General features: G+C 37.3%; 1 protein-coding gene across 2 annotated transcripts in view; it reads left to right on the top strand.

Moving 5' to 3' along the window:
- Nucleotides 1-20869, top strand: part of kif26aa (kinesin family member 26Aa) — a 119790-nt gene that overhangs the window by 83572 nt on the left and 15349 nt on the right. The window contains exons 1-8 of one of the 2 annotated variants that reach the window (XM_077219439.1): nt 1339-2167; nt 5196-5385; nt 9285-9476; nt 11576-11669; nt 12425-12687; nt 13484-13667; nt 19449-19608; nt 20167-20329. In XM_077219439.1, coding sequence (XP_077075554.1) covers nt 2151-2167; nt 5196-5385; nt 9285-9476; nt 11576-11669; nt 12425-12687; nt 13484-13667; nt 19449-19608; nt 20167-20329 — 1263 coding nt within the window. In that variant the 5' untranslated portion in view covers nt 1339-2150. Of the gene's footprint in view, nt 1-1338; nt 2168-5195; nt 5386-9284; nt 9477-11575; nt 11670-12424; nt 12688-13483; nt 13668-19448; nt 19609-20166; nt 20330-20869 lie in introns of those variants that run through there. The other variant, XM_077219438.1, reaches the window with a different exon arrangement.

Raw genomic sequence — 20869 nt, 5'->3', positions numbered from 1 at the left:
TTTAAACATTTTGTCACATCTTTGTTGCTTTTTAAAAGATAAGTCAAAAAAAGGCTGGATTTTGAGTCCTTTTTTAAAACTCAAAAACTGGCAAGATCAATACTTTTTTTTTTTGTAGAGATTCAAATTTGGAGAGGCACTGAAACAAACTCTCACCCACCTACAAACACAGAGTTATTATTGCATTGTCAGCTTGACCAATGGCCATATTACATATTGCTGAGGGAGACTCAGAGCAGGTGAATCTACTATTGGAGAAAGCTATCAGACTAAGTCCTGCATGGCCATATGTCATACTTTTTGCTGGAACAGAAGATCTCTCTTCTTTCAGTCCACCTCATTCACCAATTCATCATCACACACACACACACACACGCACGCACACACACACACACACACACAAACACACACACACACATAAATATTACATGTTAATTGGCACTCTTATTTTCCCCAAGCACCTAAAGGCTGGGCCTGGATAGTTAATAGTTAACAGCATTGTTTTCTGACTATTAGTGAACCAGTGGAGGTCTGTAGCTTTGCTTGCGGGCTAATGTCCTCATTAACATCTTGCAGCACACCTGTTTGTTTTATCTTGCGCCATTGATTTATCCATCAGTGCTGCCATCCATCCATCTAACCATCTAACCAGCCCTTATTTGTATTCTGCTAATCGCCTTCCTAAAAAGAACAGTTCACCCAAAAACAACAATTCAGTCACCCTCATTTCATTCCAAATCTATATGATTTTATTACTTCGGTGGGACACAAAAGAAGATATTTTAAAAAAATATCTCTGTTTTGTTTTGTTTTTCTTTTCCATACAATGAAAGTCAATGGGGTCCAATGTTGTCTCGGACCCCATTGGCTTCACTGAATGGCAAAAATGGATTTAGAATTACAGAATAGATTACAGATTTTCACACAATTGTCACAATATCATCTGTAATAGGTTTCATCTAAGATCTTTGGTCTCTTTTTGTTATGTAAATAATAGGAAACGGATTGACACGTGTAAGAGCAGGAAGACACTTATTATACTGTTTCCTTGCTTCTTTTTCACACACACTAGCCCAGTCTCTTTGAAGTCCAGCAGAATGAGGAAAGGGGGCTCCTTGGCACTCATGAAGTATTCATGCCAGTGTGTGTGAAAGTGCATGCTTTGCACGTCAGCGATGAGTGTTTGTGTGATTGAAAGAGAGAATGTGTGTGTGTGCGTGCACAGACAAGTGTGTGTGAATCATGCTGCCTATCAGTGGCGCTTTGCACAGCAGCTGTGTACTGACACTGTGTCTGGGAGGGGAATGGAAAGGGGGCTGGGCTGAGGAGAGGAGAGGAGAGGAAGAGAGCGAGTGCAGCAAAGCGAGAGGGAGAAGGTGAGAGCGACTCACTAGATTGAGGGAGACACGCGAAGAGTAGACGGAGAGGACCGTTGGACTTTTGCCAGGGTTTCCCAGCAACAGCAGAAGCAGGAATCGACTCTTTTTTTCCCCTCATCCCAGGGGATTTGCCTTTTTCCTCTGTCTTCCCTGGGAGTTCTGTCAATGGGCTAGTGGCAGAGAGGAACGCAAAAGAGTGGAGGAAAGGAGCGCAGCAGAGAGGAACGATGTGCCCCCACCCAGCCTCGATGCAGATGTGAAGTCAGGGCAACCTTGGAGGGAAGTGGAAGAGAAAGATGAAAAGTTGATCGGTTTTGGGTTACGAACACATCAGTTTCCGACAGGTGAATGGAAGAGCTAAACTTTGAGAAGTCAGCCATTGGTGACGCGCTCTGTGGAAATAGTGTGTGGCGGAAAATGCTTCACTGCAGGAGCGCTACCTACCCGTCTGTTCCGCAGAAAAGTTTTGGGGGTCATCATGAGCGTTTCTGACATCTGCTACTGGCTACTCTCATTTCGTCGCACCTGTACCCACTTCCTCGTCTAGGAATTTGCATGAAATGGACCCCCGATGACAGTGATAGTAATCACATTGCCCCGTCCTCCAGCAGACACCTCTAGCCCCCCGTCTCCAGCACGCCTTCAGCACCCGCCCCGCCTTGCTCTCACATGTGCCGGGAGCCGTGGAGTGCTCTTACCAGGATCTGGAATGAACAAGTTAAAAGGCTGCTTTTCTCACTGCTGTGCTGGTATGACCTCTGAACTGAGATAATGGATTGGAGAGAACTGTAAGTATAATGGACTCTTTTGAGTTGTTCGGTTACCGTTACATGTGTTGTGCAGTTTAACTGGCCCAAGGATGTGGGTTTGATTCCCAGGGTTTCTGTCTTTTTAAACCTGTATGACCTTCTTTCTTCTGCAAAACACAAAAGAACATTTATTTGAGAATGCTTCAATTGCTTTTCTCTGTGCCAAAACAACACTGAACCCCAGTGAATTTCACTGTATTGCCAAAACAACACTGAGATATTTTCCAAAGTATTTTTTTAAATTCTAAGAAAGAAATTCACATAGGTTTGGAATGACAGGAGGGTGGGTAAATTATGACAGAATCCCTCTAATGTGTTGCTTCATTGTTCAAGACCTAAGTATGCATCAGTAAGGTTGTAAAAGTGCTTTAGTAACCACAGTGCATTGGTTTTCTCTCAGTTGCAACCCTAAAACCTCACCTGCAGTAAAACTGGCAGCGATAGCATATCCAGAGCGAGACTGCTCACTGCTGGGCAGAAAAGGGAGATTTAACAGGTGGGTGCATCTGGATAAAGCCCAGCCTAGCGTATCGGCGTTCACTCTACCATGCTACTTTTCTCCCACTCTGGCCACTCACCTCTGTTCGCTTCTGACGTATATCTCAATCTTTTGTGTGTGTCACTGTGTTGTGCTTCATAAGGAGCTTGTAAAGCATTTGTCGTGCAGCCAGACGCTGTGAATGCGGCTCTCTGCCCTACATGTGGGCGTGGGTCTCCTCTTTATGTTAGAGGAGGCGCTGTGTGTGCTGTGTGTGTGTGTGTGTGTGTGTGTGTGTGTGTGTGTGTGTGTGTGTGTGTGTGTGTGTGTGTGTGTGTGTGTGTGTGTGTGTGTGTGTGTGTGTGTGTGTGTGTGTGTGTGTGTGTGTGTGTGCACGCGCGCGTGTGTGTGTGTGTGTGTGTGTGTGTGTGTGTGTGTGTGTGTGTGTGTGTGTGTGAATAGGTGAGCTGTGTGGAAGAGGAGGCAAAAAAGAGGCTTTGTCTCCATATGGGTTTAATATTAATAAAACCCTCCTCCTCTCACTCAAGTATTTTTTCCCGACCTCTTATGCCCCCTATTACAAGCTCTCCTTTTTCACTCTCAGTGTCTCTGCCTCATTCACACCCAAGGTTTAAAATTAACACAAGTGCCAATTGAGAATAAATACTGGCTTTGGTGAGAAAATATTTATTTATTTATTAATATTGTGATTTTTTAATTTTTTTTTTTTACAAAAAATATTTTCATTTGTTCATTTCTAGATTATTAATCATTTTAATTTAGTATTTTTTCTATGTCATTACATTGTTTAGAGCATAATAAACGAATGGAGGAAGAAAACTTTTTTTGAAAAATTATGTTTGCTATATGCTATGTCCACTGTTGTGGACACCAGGACTTAAAAAAAAAGAAAAGAAAAAAAATACATAAAATCGCATGTATAGGCAAAAACAATGAATTTTTTTTTCTTTTACGAATTGAATTTTAGGTTTGTATAAAGATGATTCTCAACTATGTTATGAAAGATATAACTGAATAAATTGATTTACTATTTTACTTTATGCAATATGTAAAATGACTGGTAGTCCCATTCAATATAATGTATCTAATTTGCATATTAATGTGTTCTTGGGGCAACATGTGTTAAAGAAGAAGTGTAATAATGAGAGTAATAATTGGCAACATTTTCATAATAATATCTAATATTTCATAGGAATATTTTTATATCAGTTATTTTCCCATTCGCTTGTTTTGTCGCCCAAAATGCCTGATAAACATGATTTAAGTCCTGGTAGTGGACATGTATGAAACCAATTCCCTGTTATGCAACATACAGTCATATTTTGATTAGAAACCCCATTTTCCTGAGATGTTGACTTATGACAAACAATTTTAAAATGAGTCAGATTTAAATGATAATTACAAAATATTATCATATTTCCATAAGAGTGCTAAATTTGATCACTAAATTAATGTCAGTCATTTTTAAAGACCAAGCAAAAGTTGTTGTCATGTTGAAACCTCTAAACATTTGAAATCTCTGAAAAGCCCTGAATGTGCTCTTCACAGGACATCCTGACGTAAAACTGTGTTTTAAATATTTAGTAAAATATAATGTCCACTACAGTAGACAAAAGTCTATTCCTGGGTCACAGGAGGATATATGCAAAGTTTTACGGCTGTCATGGTATATTTATTGGTATTAATTTTTTTCCATTTACCCCAAAATGCTAACTTAATAGTGCTTTCTTCCCTATTTAAACACATAGATGATGATGCTCGGTGATAATTTCTTTCTGTAATTTATGTGTGTTTGCACACACATCCACTCACACCTTATAATGCATAGCACATACACTTTTCCTGTGGGGGCCTCCTTTTGTGTCCTTCATGGAGACTGTAATTACACAGTGTTCTGTGTGATTTTTCACCCCTGAAGAGGCTGTGGTGAAGGAGCTGGAGGAAGAGAGAGAGAGGATGTGAGGGAGAGTGAGGCATTTAATGAGCTCAATCTTTTCTACTCAAGCCCTTCAGCCTCATGCTAGCAGGCATAAAGACATGAATGTGAGCTGGAAAACACACAGCTTTAGGTAGCCTGCATCTTTTTACCATTACCACACATGTATGACCAAAAGCACTTGGACAGCCTAACACCACACCAATATGTGCTTGTTGAACACTTCCTTTTCAATCTCGTGTCCTTCCTAAAAGGTTTTGCTCCTCTATAAAAAGGCTTTCTAGATGTTGGAACATGGATGCACTTTTACACAGTGAGGTCAGGAACTGCTATTGGGTGATGGAGTCTGACTCACTGTTCCAATTCATCTCAAAGGTGTTTAAATCATTTCTATATGGAAAAGGGCGCTCCACAATCTGTTGGAAACACATTGCATGGTATTGCATGGTATATCATGAGAACTCATCTTTGGAGGACAGATATGGAGCTGTATAGCAATGCAGGGCTAATGCAGAAAGAGGCTTCTGGACATGACTCCTTGACCTAACTTTTTGTTTGCTGCTCTTTCCTAGGGCTGCCCAGAAGCTGAACCTCTCCAAACGTAAGAAGCCTCAGCCGCTTCCTCCTTCCCCACCTGACCCAGAAGAGCCGTTCTTCTACACTGATGGCTTCAGCTCTGCCCTGCAGCTCTCGCCCCCACCTGTACCCCCATGTCTCCTCAGGGCAGGGTCAAAGGCTAAGGACAGCCCCGGGATGGGAAAGGTACAGTAAAGTCATCTTTCAACTATACCAGTTCTTCAGAGGCTTTTTGATTTATAAAAAATGATCCAGACATTTTGTCAAAATTATTGTAATCTCAAAGTGAATAATAAGTAAAGCCATGTTAACATGAAAGCTTATACTTCATAATTGCAGAAATAATGTTTCTTCTTTATTATAATGACATCATGTGTAAACCTCTGCCTGCCCTCTGCTCAAGAATTCTCAGTGGGTTTATCGATTTGGCTTGTTCTCGGGTTACCATCAAAGCAGACTGTGTGTGACAGCATGGGTTGGCCCAGTTGTCCTGATTCCCAGGCTGTTGGAATTCCAAGAAGCTCCTTTAGAATGCCAGACAGCATTCCTCGCTGCAAGTGACTGAGAGGCCGTGGGAGTGGGAAAAGCAATGTATGAAAACAGAAGTGTCAAAGAATGACATCAAGGGGCATTTGGATAAAAGACATATTGCTCTCTCAGAATAGGGCTGTTTATTAGTGCTGGACAGTCTGAGTATAGAAATGCTTATGATAGTCCAGTGGCAATTTCTGGATTTCTCATTCTTGGATTATTTGAATATCAGAACTATGAACATTAGTTTTTGTCATCTGGATTATTGTGTTAGATGATTCCCTATAAGTTTATGAAAGACAATCAACAAATGTTTTTTGGGATTGTAAGGAAATAGAAAATAAGTAAGTTTCAAGATAGCAGGGATACGATAAGCAAACTGACATCCCTGCTGCCCAATGCTGGTTGTTTAGTATCAATGCTGAATTTTAGTATCAAAACTCGTCTGTTTGTGAGCATTACAGTGAAGTAGATTAAACTAATAAAGCTAATCTTCCTTAGGAAAGCACAGTATTCAAATTGTCTGAATTTATAAAAGATAAAACACTTAAAACTAAAATTAATTGTTTGAAATTTTACATGTGAATTTTAGACATCCCAATTTATATACCAACAAATTTAATGTACAGTATGAAAATTCATTTTATTTTTGAGATTTGCTTAAGATTACATTTAACAGTGTTTTTAAACAAAAATTTTACTTTAAGTGAGCAATAGATGACAGCAAACGTAATCTAAATGTAAAAAAAAGTATTAAATATCAACCAATCCCAATAAAATGTTAAACATTTCTAATATAGGCCAACGCCAACGAGCGTTATGGTGCCAATATATTATGAATTCCTATATCTCCCTCATGTAGTCTCACAGACAATACAGGGTTGAGTTGACCATTTGTTTTGCCTATTAAAACACCATAACTCTCAGCGTCTGGACAGTTACTATATTCACTGTAATGCTAAAGCACACTGGTACCCATTAGGCAAAGCACTTAATCTCAGGTCGCTCCAGGGGAACTGTTACCCAATTAGTGTACTTTGAGTCACTTTGTATAAAGAGCATCTGCTTAATATTAACCTGCTAACCATAATGAGCTGAGGTCATGTCTTTTTGACTGACTGATACATTTGTACATATGCTGCTGTATCTTGCCATGTAACTGACAGTTCCATATATATTCTCTCATGGGACTCTCTAGAGCATCATGAGCATCTCAACATGTTGCTGCTATTTTGGGTAACAAACTCATTCCTTTCCTTAACACCTCCTGGAGGACTAAAAAGACAAGGAAGATTGCACTGACCCATGTATGACCCTCCTCCAGCACAGGTGATGCACTCTATATAAATTCAAAGAGATGGGGCCCATTAGAGTCTGGTTTAAGATTACTTCTCTGTGGGAAAGTAAGAATATAATGTGTGTTCTTAGCATTAGAAGCTATAATAGACTGCTGACTCATAAACACCAGCAGGTGGTACTGGTTAATTATGACGTCATGTCTGCAGGGAGGTGATTCGCTCATTAAGAACAGTGAGGTCACCTGACTTGTTCCTCAAAATCTCTCGAGTTTATTACATCATCATATCCATTATAGTTGGAAGACTGTAAATAAATCATTTTGGTTCCCTTAATTGTGCACCTGATCGTGTTGTTGCATTGTGCATACACAGCATTAGAAAATGTGCTCAATAGGCAATTTAAAGTTTTCTAAAGTCAAACCAAAGGCAGCTGCAAGTTTTTAATGAGGTTTATCAAGACAGTGACAGTGAAATGATTGCTAATAAGACCCACTGAGTTGAAGAGTGTTGCCTGCTGATTTTGAGGCACTTTTGAAGGAAATGGGTATGGACACTCTCATTTTCTTTATTTTTGAAGGAAAGAAATTTCAAAGTGCTTAGAAGATGGCAAGTAGAGAGGAACAGGTGATTGTGGGAAGGCAGCGCTAATGGAAGTGAATCTATGTGGAAATGACTGAATGACAAATCACTGGTGCTTTTGCACTCAAGGGAATTGTTTGATTTTTGATTTTTCTATCTTTATTGCAACTTCCAAAAAAAAATTCGTTTTTGAATTGTATCATTGAAAACGAGTTTCTTGAAACTTTAAACACAAAAGGAATTTCCATCATAATGTCAAAGATGTTCTTTTTAAACACATGGCGATCACTTGCTGTCAGGTTCGTTTGCAATTACATTACTTATTTTATTTTATTTATTTTACTTTTAATTTTAATGTTGGAAATGAACCTGGATTCTCACGCCGGCTAAATGAAAATTGTGGTTCTTGACTAACACGTCTTAACAAGTTGTAAACGTGTTTTATTGTTATAAAAGTATTTTTTACTTGTGAAAGTGTTTTATATTTTAATTTGGTCTTGTTTTATCTTGCCTAGGGAAGTGACTTTAAAAGGATGCTGATCTTCTATCTATTTCTTGGAAGGGAAAGATTAGTCTGTAGCAGTCTTTATTAATGCCAAACGTGTCACTATGAGTACGGAACATAGTGTGATCAGGAGAGATCCATATTGTCTGCCAATTGAATACTTTATCTCAGTGAAGGACTGTAAACTTCAGGGGCTGTTTGTTGCAGTCTACTCTAAAAGTGTCCCTAGTGGCAGAGCTATAAAAGAAGGCTTTAAACACTAACAGTCAAGTACATTATTGCTTCACTAAGTAGGTGTAATAATAAACTGCTCCGCCTCAGTCGTGCGGAATGTATTATTTCATTTTGCTATCGTTCATTTGCTTGTGTTTAAGCCTGTAAAAAATGATAGATGTTGCATGCAAGTTTCAGTAACCCTGCCTTCTGGAACTTTAGTGTGTTAAGTCCATCATGTGTCTCATAGTGATTATAGATAGTTCATGTTACTTTGTCAGACATGGCCCCTAAATAAAGTTTTTTAATTTAATAAGGAAGATGACTTCTTATACAGTAATAACCAAAAGCATTTAACTTAGACTTAAAATAACACTGGTGCATAAAAGTATCCCTAGAGATGGAAATTAACATTGGCCAACATAACAATAACAATATATTTTCTGTTTTATTGTTTAAACTGTAATTTATTCCTGTGATGGCAAAGCTGAATTTTCAGCAGCCATTACTCCAATGTGACATTTCACATGATCCTACGGAAATCATTCTATGTTAATTTGGTGCTCAAGAAAGATTTCTTATTATCATCAATGTTTATTATCATCAATCCTTAATATTTATACTTGGATGATCAGTTTCATCTTGATTTGAAGTGTCTGGTCAGAACATGGCAGGTTTGTTTTGTAAATCCAGCCACACTTTACAGCAGGATGTTCCCTTGTGGGAACAGAAGGGCTTTGGGAATATCGGCATTCATCTTCTGCTGATTACATGCTTTCCAAGTTGCCAGTATGAGGGGAGTTCTTGGCAAGAGTTCTTGCTATAAACCACTCAGTAACTGCGAGAATTAGCAATTAGGATGTTGCAATTATAGCCGTATAGCTGCAAATTCAAGCTTGTAACAAATAAAATTATGTAATAATATAATTATGATTCGTATATAATTGTGTGCTTTGCAGGTGAAAGTAATGGTGCGGATATGCCCTGCCAAAGGATCACGAGACACCTCAGAATCCATGTCCTTTCTCAAGGTAGATGGCCATAAGAAACAGCTGACCTTTTGTGAGCCACCCACCTGCACACGCTCCACCTCTGCCACCGCCCCAAAGATGTTTACCTTTGATGCCGTCTTCACTCAAGATGCTTCACAGGTACAGTAAGGGGTATAAATGCATACATTTTTGGCAATCGGAGTAATATAAGTGAGCATTTTGCAAGTTATACCAAAGAGAATTCATCAATGTCCTGTCTGTACTTATAATTTATTTTTTAGCAAAAATATACATAGATTTGATTTCCAACTGGAAGGACATCCATGCTGAGATCAAAGCAATTTGTAAGGGAGCTATTCCGCTTTGCTTGGTTTGTGAGGGAGATAAAAGGTTTGGGTTGGAGTATTGGGGTTATCATTCTGAGTCCACAGCGCCTGAAGTGATCTCAGAGGAAAAGAGAACAGAGCTCTTTTCTCTGCTTCCTCCTGTACTCTCTGGGAGTTTGGAGTCTTTGGGTTTCCTGTCCTAGAAACATCAGGTCTGATGATCAATGACTACCACACATTGTTCAGAACAAAAGAGGCTTTGAGCGAACACACATCAGAGGTTGTTCTTACAACAACTCTGTCAAAGCTTTCCTCAAGCTGCAAAATACACACACATAATTCCAAGGTTTAAAATCTTCCTCTGTCCTTACTGTATTCTGCATCTGTTTGGAAAGTTTGCAAGGACAAGCAAGATGTTACATGAGGAATCGTTCTCTATAGTTCTGGCTGTCTGTCTCATCTGTCATTTTGTCTATCAATCCTTCCATCTATAGTTCTATTGTTCCGTCTGTTGTTCTATTATTCTGTCTTGTTATGTTTTGTATGTCATTCTATCTATCGTTCTGTCTGTCTATCAGTCTGTCCATCTATAGTTCTATCATTCTGTCTGTCGTTCTATTATTCTGTCTCGTTTTGTCTGCCATGCTATCTATGCTCTGTCTGTCATTCTATCTATCGTTCTGTCTGTCTGTCTGTCTGTCTATCAGTCTCATTTTGTCTGTCATTCTATCCATTGTTTTGTCTGTCTGTCTATCAGTCTATCTGTCTTGTTTTGTCTGTCATTCTGTCCATTGTTTTGTCTATCAGTCTATCTGTCTAATTTTGTCTGTCATTCTGTCCATTATTTTGTCTGTCTGTCTGTCATTCTGTCTCGTTTTGTCTGTCTCTCTGTTTGTCATAATCAGTGTTGGGAGTAACGCATTACAAAAGTGATGCATTACAGTAACGTATTACTTTTTGCTGTAACGCAGTGGTGTAAGGCATTACTAATCAGTTTTCAGTAATATTTTACTCTGCCTCTGTGTTCGCGCTGGCCAGTGGAAAAGCGGCTAATGGGTGAAGATGGCAGAAGAAGACTGTACATTCTAGATACTAGATGGACGTATGCGCATTACTTGGAGTTTGGCCTAAGGGTCTCTATTTGTTCTGTGTTTTCTTTCTAAGCAGTTAGGCTATGTTTAGCCTATATATTAATTTCTATGGAGTAAAATGACTGAGAAAGCATAAGCATAATGTTTATCATGCGCACTTTGCGCATGACAGTTTTGTGTTGTTAACCTCTTGAACTCAAAGAGAATAAAATAATGGCAACAATAAGAAAAGAACAAATGTGCATCTTGTCATGGCATTAGAGTTTACATACAGTTCTGTTGTGTCTAATATGAATAGACCCAAGCTATTCCCAGATATTGCCAGATAATCACTTTACCTCTACCATACTTTTAACAGACTTGGATCGTTTGTGATTCTCTCTGTCATCCTTTCTTGCGTTGTCTTGAGCCTTCACTTTGCCAATTGCTATATTGTTAGTAGCCTGGATAGCCCACAGTCATTTTGCTACATCATATAGCCTTCTACTGGATGTAAAATGCTCTGTAGTACATTTTGTCATTTTAGAATGTTAAGTTCTACTTTTGTAGTTAATTTGGTGAAAGTAACTCAAAAGTAATACAGGAGTAATGTAACGCATTGAAATTCTGAGACAGTAATATTGTAAGGTAAAGAATTACTTTTAAATAACAGTAACAAGTAATCTATAATTTATTACAGTTTGGAAATAACTTGCACAACACTGGTCTTAATGCCTATTGATCTGTCTGTCTGTATGTCATTCTCTCTGTTGCCATTCTATGTATTGTTCTATCTATCATTCTGTCTGTCTGGTTTGAAAACGGTTTGATTTGATGACTAAATGTGGATTTGTATCCTCAGGCGGAGGTATGCTCAGGGACAGTGGCAGAGGTTATCCAATCTGTGGTCAACGGGGCAGATGGCTGCATCTTCTGTTTTGGTCAAGCCAACCTCGGTTAGTAAACATCTATTTAAACCTAGTAGCCCACTTCTTCTTCTTTTTTTTTTACAGTAATTAACTTTATTGTTATGATAACCCACCTCCCTCTGTCACAACTCCTCATGCTTTGAAAGAAAATGCATTGTTCAGAATCCATTTTCAGATGGAGTAGCCATCACTCACATGAGGCGAAAGGCAAAGTGATGCGAAATACACAAATGTTTTGGCTGTACTTGAAATTGCCTAGCAAGGAGGAAAACGCAGAAAGGGCATATGTGTTTGAGCAGTAATAGCAGTTTGTTGAACACAAAGTGTCCCCATTTTACACAGTGTTTGAAAAGTGCTCAGTTTCTCTCTCTTCTACTTTTATTGTTGAGCCCTTCACTGTGAGAGACTGTGTGCCTCCCACGCGCTGCTTAAATCCCCCATAGATAGCTTGGCTACTCGTTTGCTCTGCTTTAGCGTGATATATTCTCTCATGACTAACATCCTGTTTTACATGCACATTGCTAATTTTAACACAAATCTTATTATAGACCTGATCTTATATCATTATGTAGTTAAATCAAGCTAAGTTAATCAGGTGACAATGTCACGGTGTTGACAAATGCTGCTCGCTTATTTTATTACTTTTTTAGCTAAATAATAACCATGTAAAGACAATTAAAACATGATGTAGTGTATAGTCTTTATCACATTCAGTCCCTAAATCTTGAATATTTGGTTAGATCAGCAATGCCAGCTCACCATAGTTCACCTTTACCTCACAGGCAAAAGCTACACCATGATCGGCAGGGACAGCTCTACACAGAGCTTAGGTGTGGCACCCTGTGCTATATCTTGGCTCTTCAAGCTCATTGAGGAGAGGAAAGAGAAGGCCGGCACACGATTCTCCATCCGTGTGTCCGCTGTGGAAATCTGTGGTAGGGAGGAGGTGCTGAGAGACCTGTTGGCTGACTTTTCCAAAGGGACTTCCCAGGACAGTCAGAGAGCAGGAATTTCCCTGAAAGAGGACCCAGTCTGTGGATCCCAGGTGCATTAGAGTTTGTTTTTAGCATGTGTACTGTAGGTCTACATAATGTTCCTGTAGCTCAAATAATAGAGCATTGTGCTAGCAATGCCAAGGTCATAGGTTTGGTTGCCTGGGAATGCATAGTGTAAATGTAACAATTTTAGGTGCCAGATTATGTCTTTTTTTTATAAACATGCCATTCTAAAGTTTGGGGTTTATAATTTTAAAAAAAAGCCTATTTTTCTCTCACTGTGGCTGTTTTTGTCACACACAAAAAAACAGTAGAAACAATAATATTGTAAATATCATTATAGTTTAACTGTTTATATAATTATTACAATATAACTGTTTTCTATTTTAATATAAATTAAAACTTAATATACTCCTGATAGCAAAGCATTTTCATCAGTCTTTATTCTAGTCTTCAATGTCACAGTGTTCAGAAATCTTTTGAATATGATGATTTGGTGATCATGACATATTTCTTATTTTTATCAATGCTCAAAAAAGTTATGCTGGTTAATATTTTTGTGTTCAGGAATCTTTGATGAATAGTACATTCAAAATAACAGCACATATTAGAAAAATATATATTTTTGAACATTATAAGGTCCTTTAATGTCGGTTTTGATCAATATAGTAAATCCTTGCTTAAAAGGGATTCGATTCTTTCAAAAAATGAAAAAAATTATAATAATTGAACTGACCCCAATCATTTGAACGGTAATGTACAGTAAATTTGAGTAATCTAATTTACTGACAAGTTGTTTCTGTCTTTCTTTATCTCTATCTCACTCTCACTTTAAAATATGTCCAGCTGCAGAACCAGAGCGAGTTACGGGCGTACTCTGCAGAGAAGGCGGCTTTCTTCTTGGATGCAGCACTGGCAGCACGCAGCACCAGCAGATCTGACTGCAAGGAAGAGGACCGCTGGAATTCTCACATGCTCTTCACCCTACATATTTCCCAGTACCGTATGGAGAAAAGCACCAAAGCAGGAAGTATGGCTCACTGTGTTCATTTTCACAACTATGTGTACATTTTGCTAAACAGCCATACTGTAACAGCCAGGCCTTAAAATCCTTTTAATTCAAGGGTAATTTATCTCAACCTCACAAATTGCGTTTTACCCTCTTATCACTGTCCAAGATTTCATATCATATATCTTTATGCATCATTAGTATTTTGAGAAGACTGTTACCGAGGGCAGACGATACCTGACTTTTCCATTATCATTCTCCACATGTTCACAGAGAATATCAGTTACCTCAATTTAGCCCAGCTCATAACGATTCTACGAGAATGCTAACAAGAAGGGTTAGCACATTTTCATTACTGGGCGTAGCCATCCTGTCAAATCAGCATGTCAACATTAGCATGATCGTTAGTATTGCTCTCCAGTCACTGCATTGCAGGCTGGGTTCTGGCCATTGACACTAGCCAGAATAGATTTTAATATGTAATGAGGTTGGAGTCTCTTCTGCAGAGGTGTTTATAGAGCTCAGCATGAAATGAGAAGCTCGTTTACATTCCTGGTCCACTGAGGGTTTCAGTTCCAAGCGCTGGCTTTGTAAATCCTGCCGACGTGAGGTTAATGGCCTCGAATCTCAGTGCAAAATAAATGAATCTTCTGTAATGATCCTGAATTAATTTTAGTCTAGTGACCTACATGTGACTGTAATCTAACTAGCTGTACTTACTTTTATTGCTTGCTGTTTGATGGACTGCCAAGGATATAGAATCACCACTTAGCAAGGATGCTATGTCCAACTGGATCTGTATCTCATAAGGTCCCCAATGTGACCAGTGGCCTTTTTGATAACAAAATACTTTCTCCTATCTTAGCTTAATGCAAAAAGACAACTAACCATTCATAAGTTCAAGTGTCAACCAGTCAAGTGTATCGTTTCAAGATGGCCGCGGCGTGAGTGAACGTGTGTCAAGCTCTACTCAAGCATGCTTATTGTAATCATAGTAGCTTTGTAAGATCTCTTCTATTTTTTTTTTTTTTTTTTTGACTGCTTTTCAATACATTGACGTTAAAGTTTTGCATATAGCCAGGTGTTTTCTGCTGTTTGGGTTACACAATTGGCGCAATGGAGGACTCGCATATCTCACTTCAAACTTTGTGGAACGCTATTCAGCAGAGTAAGAGTGATATGCTGACTCACTTCGATGTAAAAATGGAAGTCATTCATAGCAGATTGACAAGTATTCAGAATTCATTAAGCACTCTGGGAGATCAAGTTAATTTGTTAGAGCAACGTGTTGGAGCGAATGAGGACAACGTGCAAGTATGTGTCGTCCGGATGCAACAACTGGAGAAAGACAACTCCTACCTGCTGGACAAAGTTGACGATTTGGAGAACCGTAGTCGACGTTCTAATCTCCGCTTTGTTGGAGTTCAAGAGTCATCGGAAGGCAGCGATATTGTTGGCTTTATGTCCCGGTTGATTCCGCAGCTTTTGGGACAAGATAACTTTTCCATTCCTCTGATCATTGAGTGGGCTCATCGCTCTCCGACAGTTCGTCAAAGCGATAGAGCCAGTCCTAGACCTATTATGATCAAGCTCCTTAATTTCCAGGACAAGGTGAAAATTCTTCGCATTGCGAGGGAGAAGAAGCAGCTCGAGTACAACGGGACACGCGTATATATCTATCCGGATTTCAGCGCTGACCTGATGAAGAGGCGCAGGAACTTTGATCCTGTTAAACGAAAGCTACGCGAACTTAATGTGAAATACTATCTCCGATATCCTTGCACGTTGTGTGTTTTTGTTGATGGCAAACAGCAGCGTTTTAGCTGCCATAAAGATGCTGAAGCTGCCTACCTATCACCTTAGATTTCACCAGGATAATAATGACTGTCTGAGGTGAGGCTTGATTTTTCGGATAACCTAAGTTTGTTAGTAGCATAATTATATTTATTGTGTTGAGGTAGTTTTGTGATGTAAAATACTATTTTGGAGCATTGGATTTTGTATTACCTCCCACAATGCTACTGTTGGGCATATAGCCTATATAATTTTTTTTATTTATTTTTTTTATGCTTTTATTTTATTTGTAATAAGTTACGTTTTTTTTATTTTTTTTTTATTAATATTATTATTGCTGCTTGAGTTGAGTGTATGAGACGGTTTTTGACATATTGTTTGGTTTACTCACTGGGATGCCCTGGAACATGGTTTCTGGGGCAGCTGGGTTATTCTTGAAGGGTGTCCTGTTTTTATGTGTTTTGTTTGTAAATGTCCTGTCTGTTTGTTTTGTTGTGATCAGTTTATTTGATAGTTTTTGCACCCTTGTAATGAATTTTCTGGTTCAGTTATTTGTGTCCTTATATTTGACCAGTGACTTTTTTTTTTTAAGATGGATCAGGTTAAGGGATTAAAAATCATTCACTTGAATATTAGAAGTCTGGTGTGTAAAATTGATTTACTTCGTGCATGGGTTGATTTAAATAAGCCTGATATTATCACTCTTTCGGAAACATGGCTCAATAGCAATGTTTCAGATATCGAAATTAACTTAGCCAATTATGTTGTTTATAGATTGGATAGGTGCTCCAGGGGTGGAGGTGTGGCTATATATGTTTCTATAGGTCTTGTTTCTGAATTAATTATACCCTCGGTTGATCCTTTATATTTTGAATCTATTTTTGTTAAGGTGGTTTTCCATTTAAACAAATGTATAATTATCGGTAGCATATACAGACCACCCTCCTCACCAGTGGAGTCCTTTAACTGCCTGATATCCACTATTAATTCAGTTTTTGGTAAAAATGAGTTAATTTTATTAGGCGATTTTAATAAGAATTGGTTGGATACATCATGTAATAAAGAGAAAAATATATTTAACAATTTAAATCTTACTCAATTAATTACTGAGCCTACTAGAATTACTTCTCGCACACAATCTCTTCTTGATTGGATACTTGTTTCACACCCAAATAGATTTTTAAGGTCAGGTGTGATGCCTGATTGTTTTAGTGATCATTCGATTGTATTTTGTGTGTGGAAAATTAAAGTACCTAAATTGCCTCCAAAATTAATTAAAATCAGACAATATAAAAAATTGAATTTAGATTTATTTGTTAATGATCTGATTTCTATTAATTGGAATAGATATGATTTGATTCCAAATGTTCAAGATGCTTGGGATTTTTTTTATACTGAGTTTATAAAAGTTGTAGACAAGCATGCACCTTGGAAAATTGTTAGGGTTAAGGGCAGTCATCTTCCTTGGATTAATTCAGAACTTATTAGTCTCTTTAGGCAAAGGGACAAAGCATGGACAAAATTTCGTCAGACAAGAAGTAATGTTGATTGGGAAGTTTATAGGCATTTGAGAAATTCAAGCAAGACAAAAACTCGAAATGCAAAGTCTAATTACTATAAAGAATGTCTTTCTCACCATTATAAAAATCCTAAACAATTCTGGAATAAAATTAAAAACATTATTAATACATCAAATAAACATTTAGTTAATCAAATTAGAGTTGATAATAATACTATACTTCATGACTCTTTATCTATTGCCCAAGAGTTCAACCAGCATTTTTCCTCAGTTTGGTCTACTTTAACATCTGCCTCTTATTTGAATACTGATAATTCTAATGTGACTACATTATGTAATAGTTCATTTTCATTTGGGAGGATTGCTCCAATTGATGTTCAGAGTGCAATCGATGAATTAAAAGTGACTAGTGGTGAAGGATTAGATGGAATTGAAAATAGGTATCTTAAACTAACTTCACATATTATTATGTATCCACTAGCTGATTTATTTAATCTTTCATTGTCCACATGTGAATTGCCGATGATCTGGAAATGTGCACGCATTACTCCACTTTATAAGGGAGGCGATGTACTTGATATCAATAATTATAGACCAATATCTATTATATGTTCCATATCCAAAGTTTTTGAAAAATTAATTTATAAGCAACTTTCAAATTATTTATGTATTAATAATATTTTATCACCATCTCAATCTGGTTTTAGGACTAACCATTCCACAACCACTGCACTACTTAAGTTTACAAATGATGTGTTTTCAGCTTCAGATAACGGCAAGCTCACAGGTGCTATTTTTCTTGATTTGACTAAAGCTTTTGATTTGGTTGATCATTATTTGCTTTTAGATAAACTTCATGCTATTGGTTTTTCAAAAAATTCTATTTTGTGGTTTAATTCATATCTACATAACAGGAAACAATGTGTTGTCTTAAATGGAAACAAATCAGATTTTTTGATTCAACAACGTGGTGTGCCTCAAGGTTCAGTTTTAGGACCACTTCTCTTTTCTATTTATGTAAATAATCTACCATTACTTCTTAAAAATTGTCAGGTTCAACTTTATGCGGACGATACTGTCATATATACTTCTAATTTTGACCCTATACAAATTCAATTATCTCTTCAATCGGATTTTAATAGTTTACAAGAGTGGCTTTTGGCTAACAAATTAGTGCTTAATAAAACCAAGTCATATACTATGATCTTTGGTTCTAGACATAAACTTAATTCCAAAACCTGTTCTTGTGCTATATTATGTAAAGACGGTACTCTTCTGCATAGAGTTGATACTATTAAATACCTTGGTGTATGGCTCGACTCTAAACTTTCCTTTAAACTTCACATTAATCATGTCTTACGAAAAGTCAACGTTGGAATGAGTATCTTGCATCGATCTCGAAATTGCTTTACTTATAGTGTTCGTAAGAAACTAGTTGTTCAATTAATATTTCCATTGTTTGATTACTGTGATGTGGTTTATCAGACGGCATTAAAATCTGATCTTGTCTTACTTAATTCGGCATATAATAGAATTTGTAGATTTGTTCTAGGATGTTCTTTTTCCACTCACCACTGTACAATGTATGATGCACTTCAGTGGCCACCTTTGAATGTGAGAAGGCAGACGCACTGGCTCCAATTTATATTTAAATGTATTTATTTTGATTATCCTAGTTATCTACAACAATATTTTGTACTCTTTTCCTCAAACTATCATGTTAGGCATTCTGTCCAGACTTACTTTTTTGTTCCTCGTGTTAAAAAAACAATTGGTAAGAGAGCATTTATGTTTAAAGCCCTATTAGATTGGAATAATTTACCCATACATATTAGATCCATTACTTCATTTCGGTTGTTTAAACAATCTTTATTATTTTATTTGAAAGTAGATTGCACATGCTATCATTGAAACTGGTGTTGTAGTTTTGTGTATTGTTGTGTATGTATGTGTGTATGTGTATTTGTATATATATGTGTATGTGTATATGTATACATGTATGTGTATGTATGTATATATATATATATATGTGTGTATTTTATATTGGTGGTGTCCTGTTGTTTGATGTATTAATTGTAATTTTGTTTTTGTTTTTTTTGTAATTGTGTTTCATTGTAAGGACCCCCTCGAAAACGAGATGATACATCTCAAGGGGTTAATCCTAATAAATTCTAATAATAATAAGTTAAAAAAAAATTTTAACAGTTGCGCACTGGCCGGACATACAGTAGCAACATTAGCTGTTTGCCTATTTTATTTTGGTACTGCTAATGGCTTTTAAACACGACAGAAGTCTTACTTTGTGTAAAAATGAAGCTTTACATGGAGCTTTACATGTTTTTGTCATGGACGTCTACGCTTCTTATATATTTCTGGAATGTTTAGGGTTTTGGAATAAAGACTTGCCCTGTAAATAGTCAAACTATGCATTTTTTACATGGACATTCGAAGTCATGTTCTGTTTTGACAGGCTGTGTATAACTTTGCAGTGTCTGGAAGTCGTAGCCGTCTGCATCTTCTGGACTTAGGCAGTTGTGAGTCTGATCTGAGCCATACACGAGATGGAGGGAGAGGCCAATGTCTGTCATTGGGTGCCCTTGGAAATGTCATCCTAGCTTTGGCCAATGGAGCCAAGCATGTGCCATACAGGTATGTGTTTTGTGGTTCAATTAATCAATACAGACGAATAGTGGGAGATGATATATCTCTGTTGAAGGTAGTAATATGTCACTGTTCACCCACTGAGACCTCCTGATCTGCATCTACAAGGGTTTCCTTCTCACTCCCCTCAAATCAATAAAGCCAATTAGCCAGCTTTGCAAAGAGAGAATGCAGCCAGTGTGAATTGCACTGAGGTGGGATATATTGAAAGGAATGTAGTTTGGGGAGTAACACATCTATGCTGAAAGATTTAAGAAATACTCACCGGAAGGTGTGATAGGAAATACAGTGGCACAAGCAGGAAAAAAAAAAATCTTTTAAATGTGGCTTCAGAAAATAAATTCTCCACAACAGAATAAAATATAAACACTTTAAATCAGGTAACTAGAAAGTGAGCATCAAAAGAAGGGATTTCTTTTATTCAAGTATGATTCATAATCCTCTATTTTAAGACAACCTCTCAGTGGTCCTAGAGAGAGAGGAAGAACGTTGTAAGGCCTAGCTTCCTTTTTGGCTAACGAGAAGATTTTTTGATGTATAATTCAGAGACAGCAAGCTTACCATGCTGCTGAGGGAATCGCTGGGCAACATAAACTGTAGAACCACCATGATCGCCCACATCTCTGACTCGCCAGCCAATTATGCTGATTCTCTTACCACTGTGCAGCTTGCCTCCCGTATTCACCGCATGAGAAAGAAGAAATCCAAGGTATGTAATTCAAACTGATATATTGATCATTTGTGTATACTTGTTTATTCAAGGTCTTTTTAAAACAACTTTACAAAGCACTGATTCGTGGTACTAACATAACCATACAAGACAGCAAGTACTGCACTAAACTTTATTCTAAAAGTTAAATAAAATAATTTTGGACCAAGTTTTATGATGAAAACACTATATAACTATGTTTAAATGATTATAAATTATTTGAATTAACAATAATATTTTACAGATAATTTTTATATATTTTTTAAATCATTTATTTTCACTTTAGTACAATGAAAACAAAAAGTATTTATTTTGTCAGAATGTTGTCAAAAAACTTTTTTATTTTGTGTCTGTATACAATCTACAAAAGGTCATGACTGTTATTTTCCTAAATTACATTTTGGCTTTCACAATTTAAATAATGATTAGTTGTTGTTTTGTTTTGTTTTTGTCAGAGAAACAAATGTTAAGGAGATTTTTTCAGTGACCTATGTCATGTAATCAACAAATGCAATCAATTCATTTCCTCCAGAGGGATAA

The sequence above is a fragment of the Siphateles boraxobius genome, unplaced genomic scaffold (assembly GCF_051911475.1).
Source record: "Siphateles boraxobius isolate OS27281-9 unplaced genomic scaffold, OSU_SipBor_1 8, whole genome shotgun sequence".
NCBI lineage: Eukaryota > Metazoa > Chordata > Actinopteri > Cypriniformes > Leuciscidae > Siphateles > Siphateles boraxobius.
This window is presented reverse-complemented; position numbering and strand designations above follow the sequence as displayed.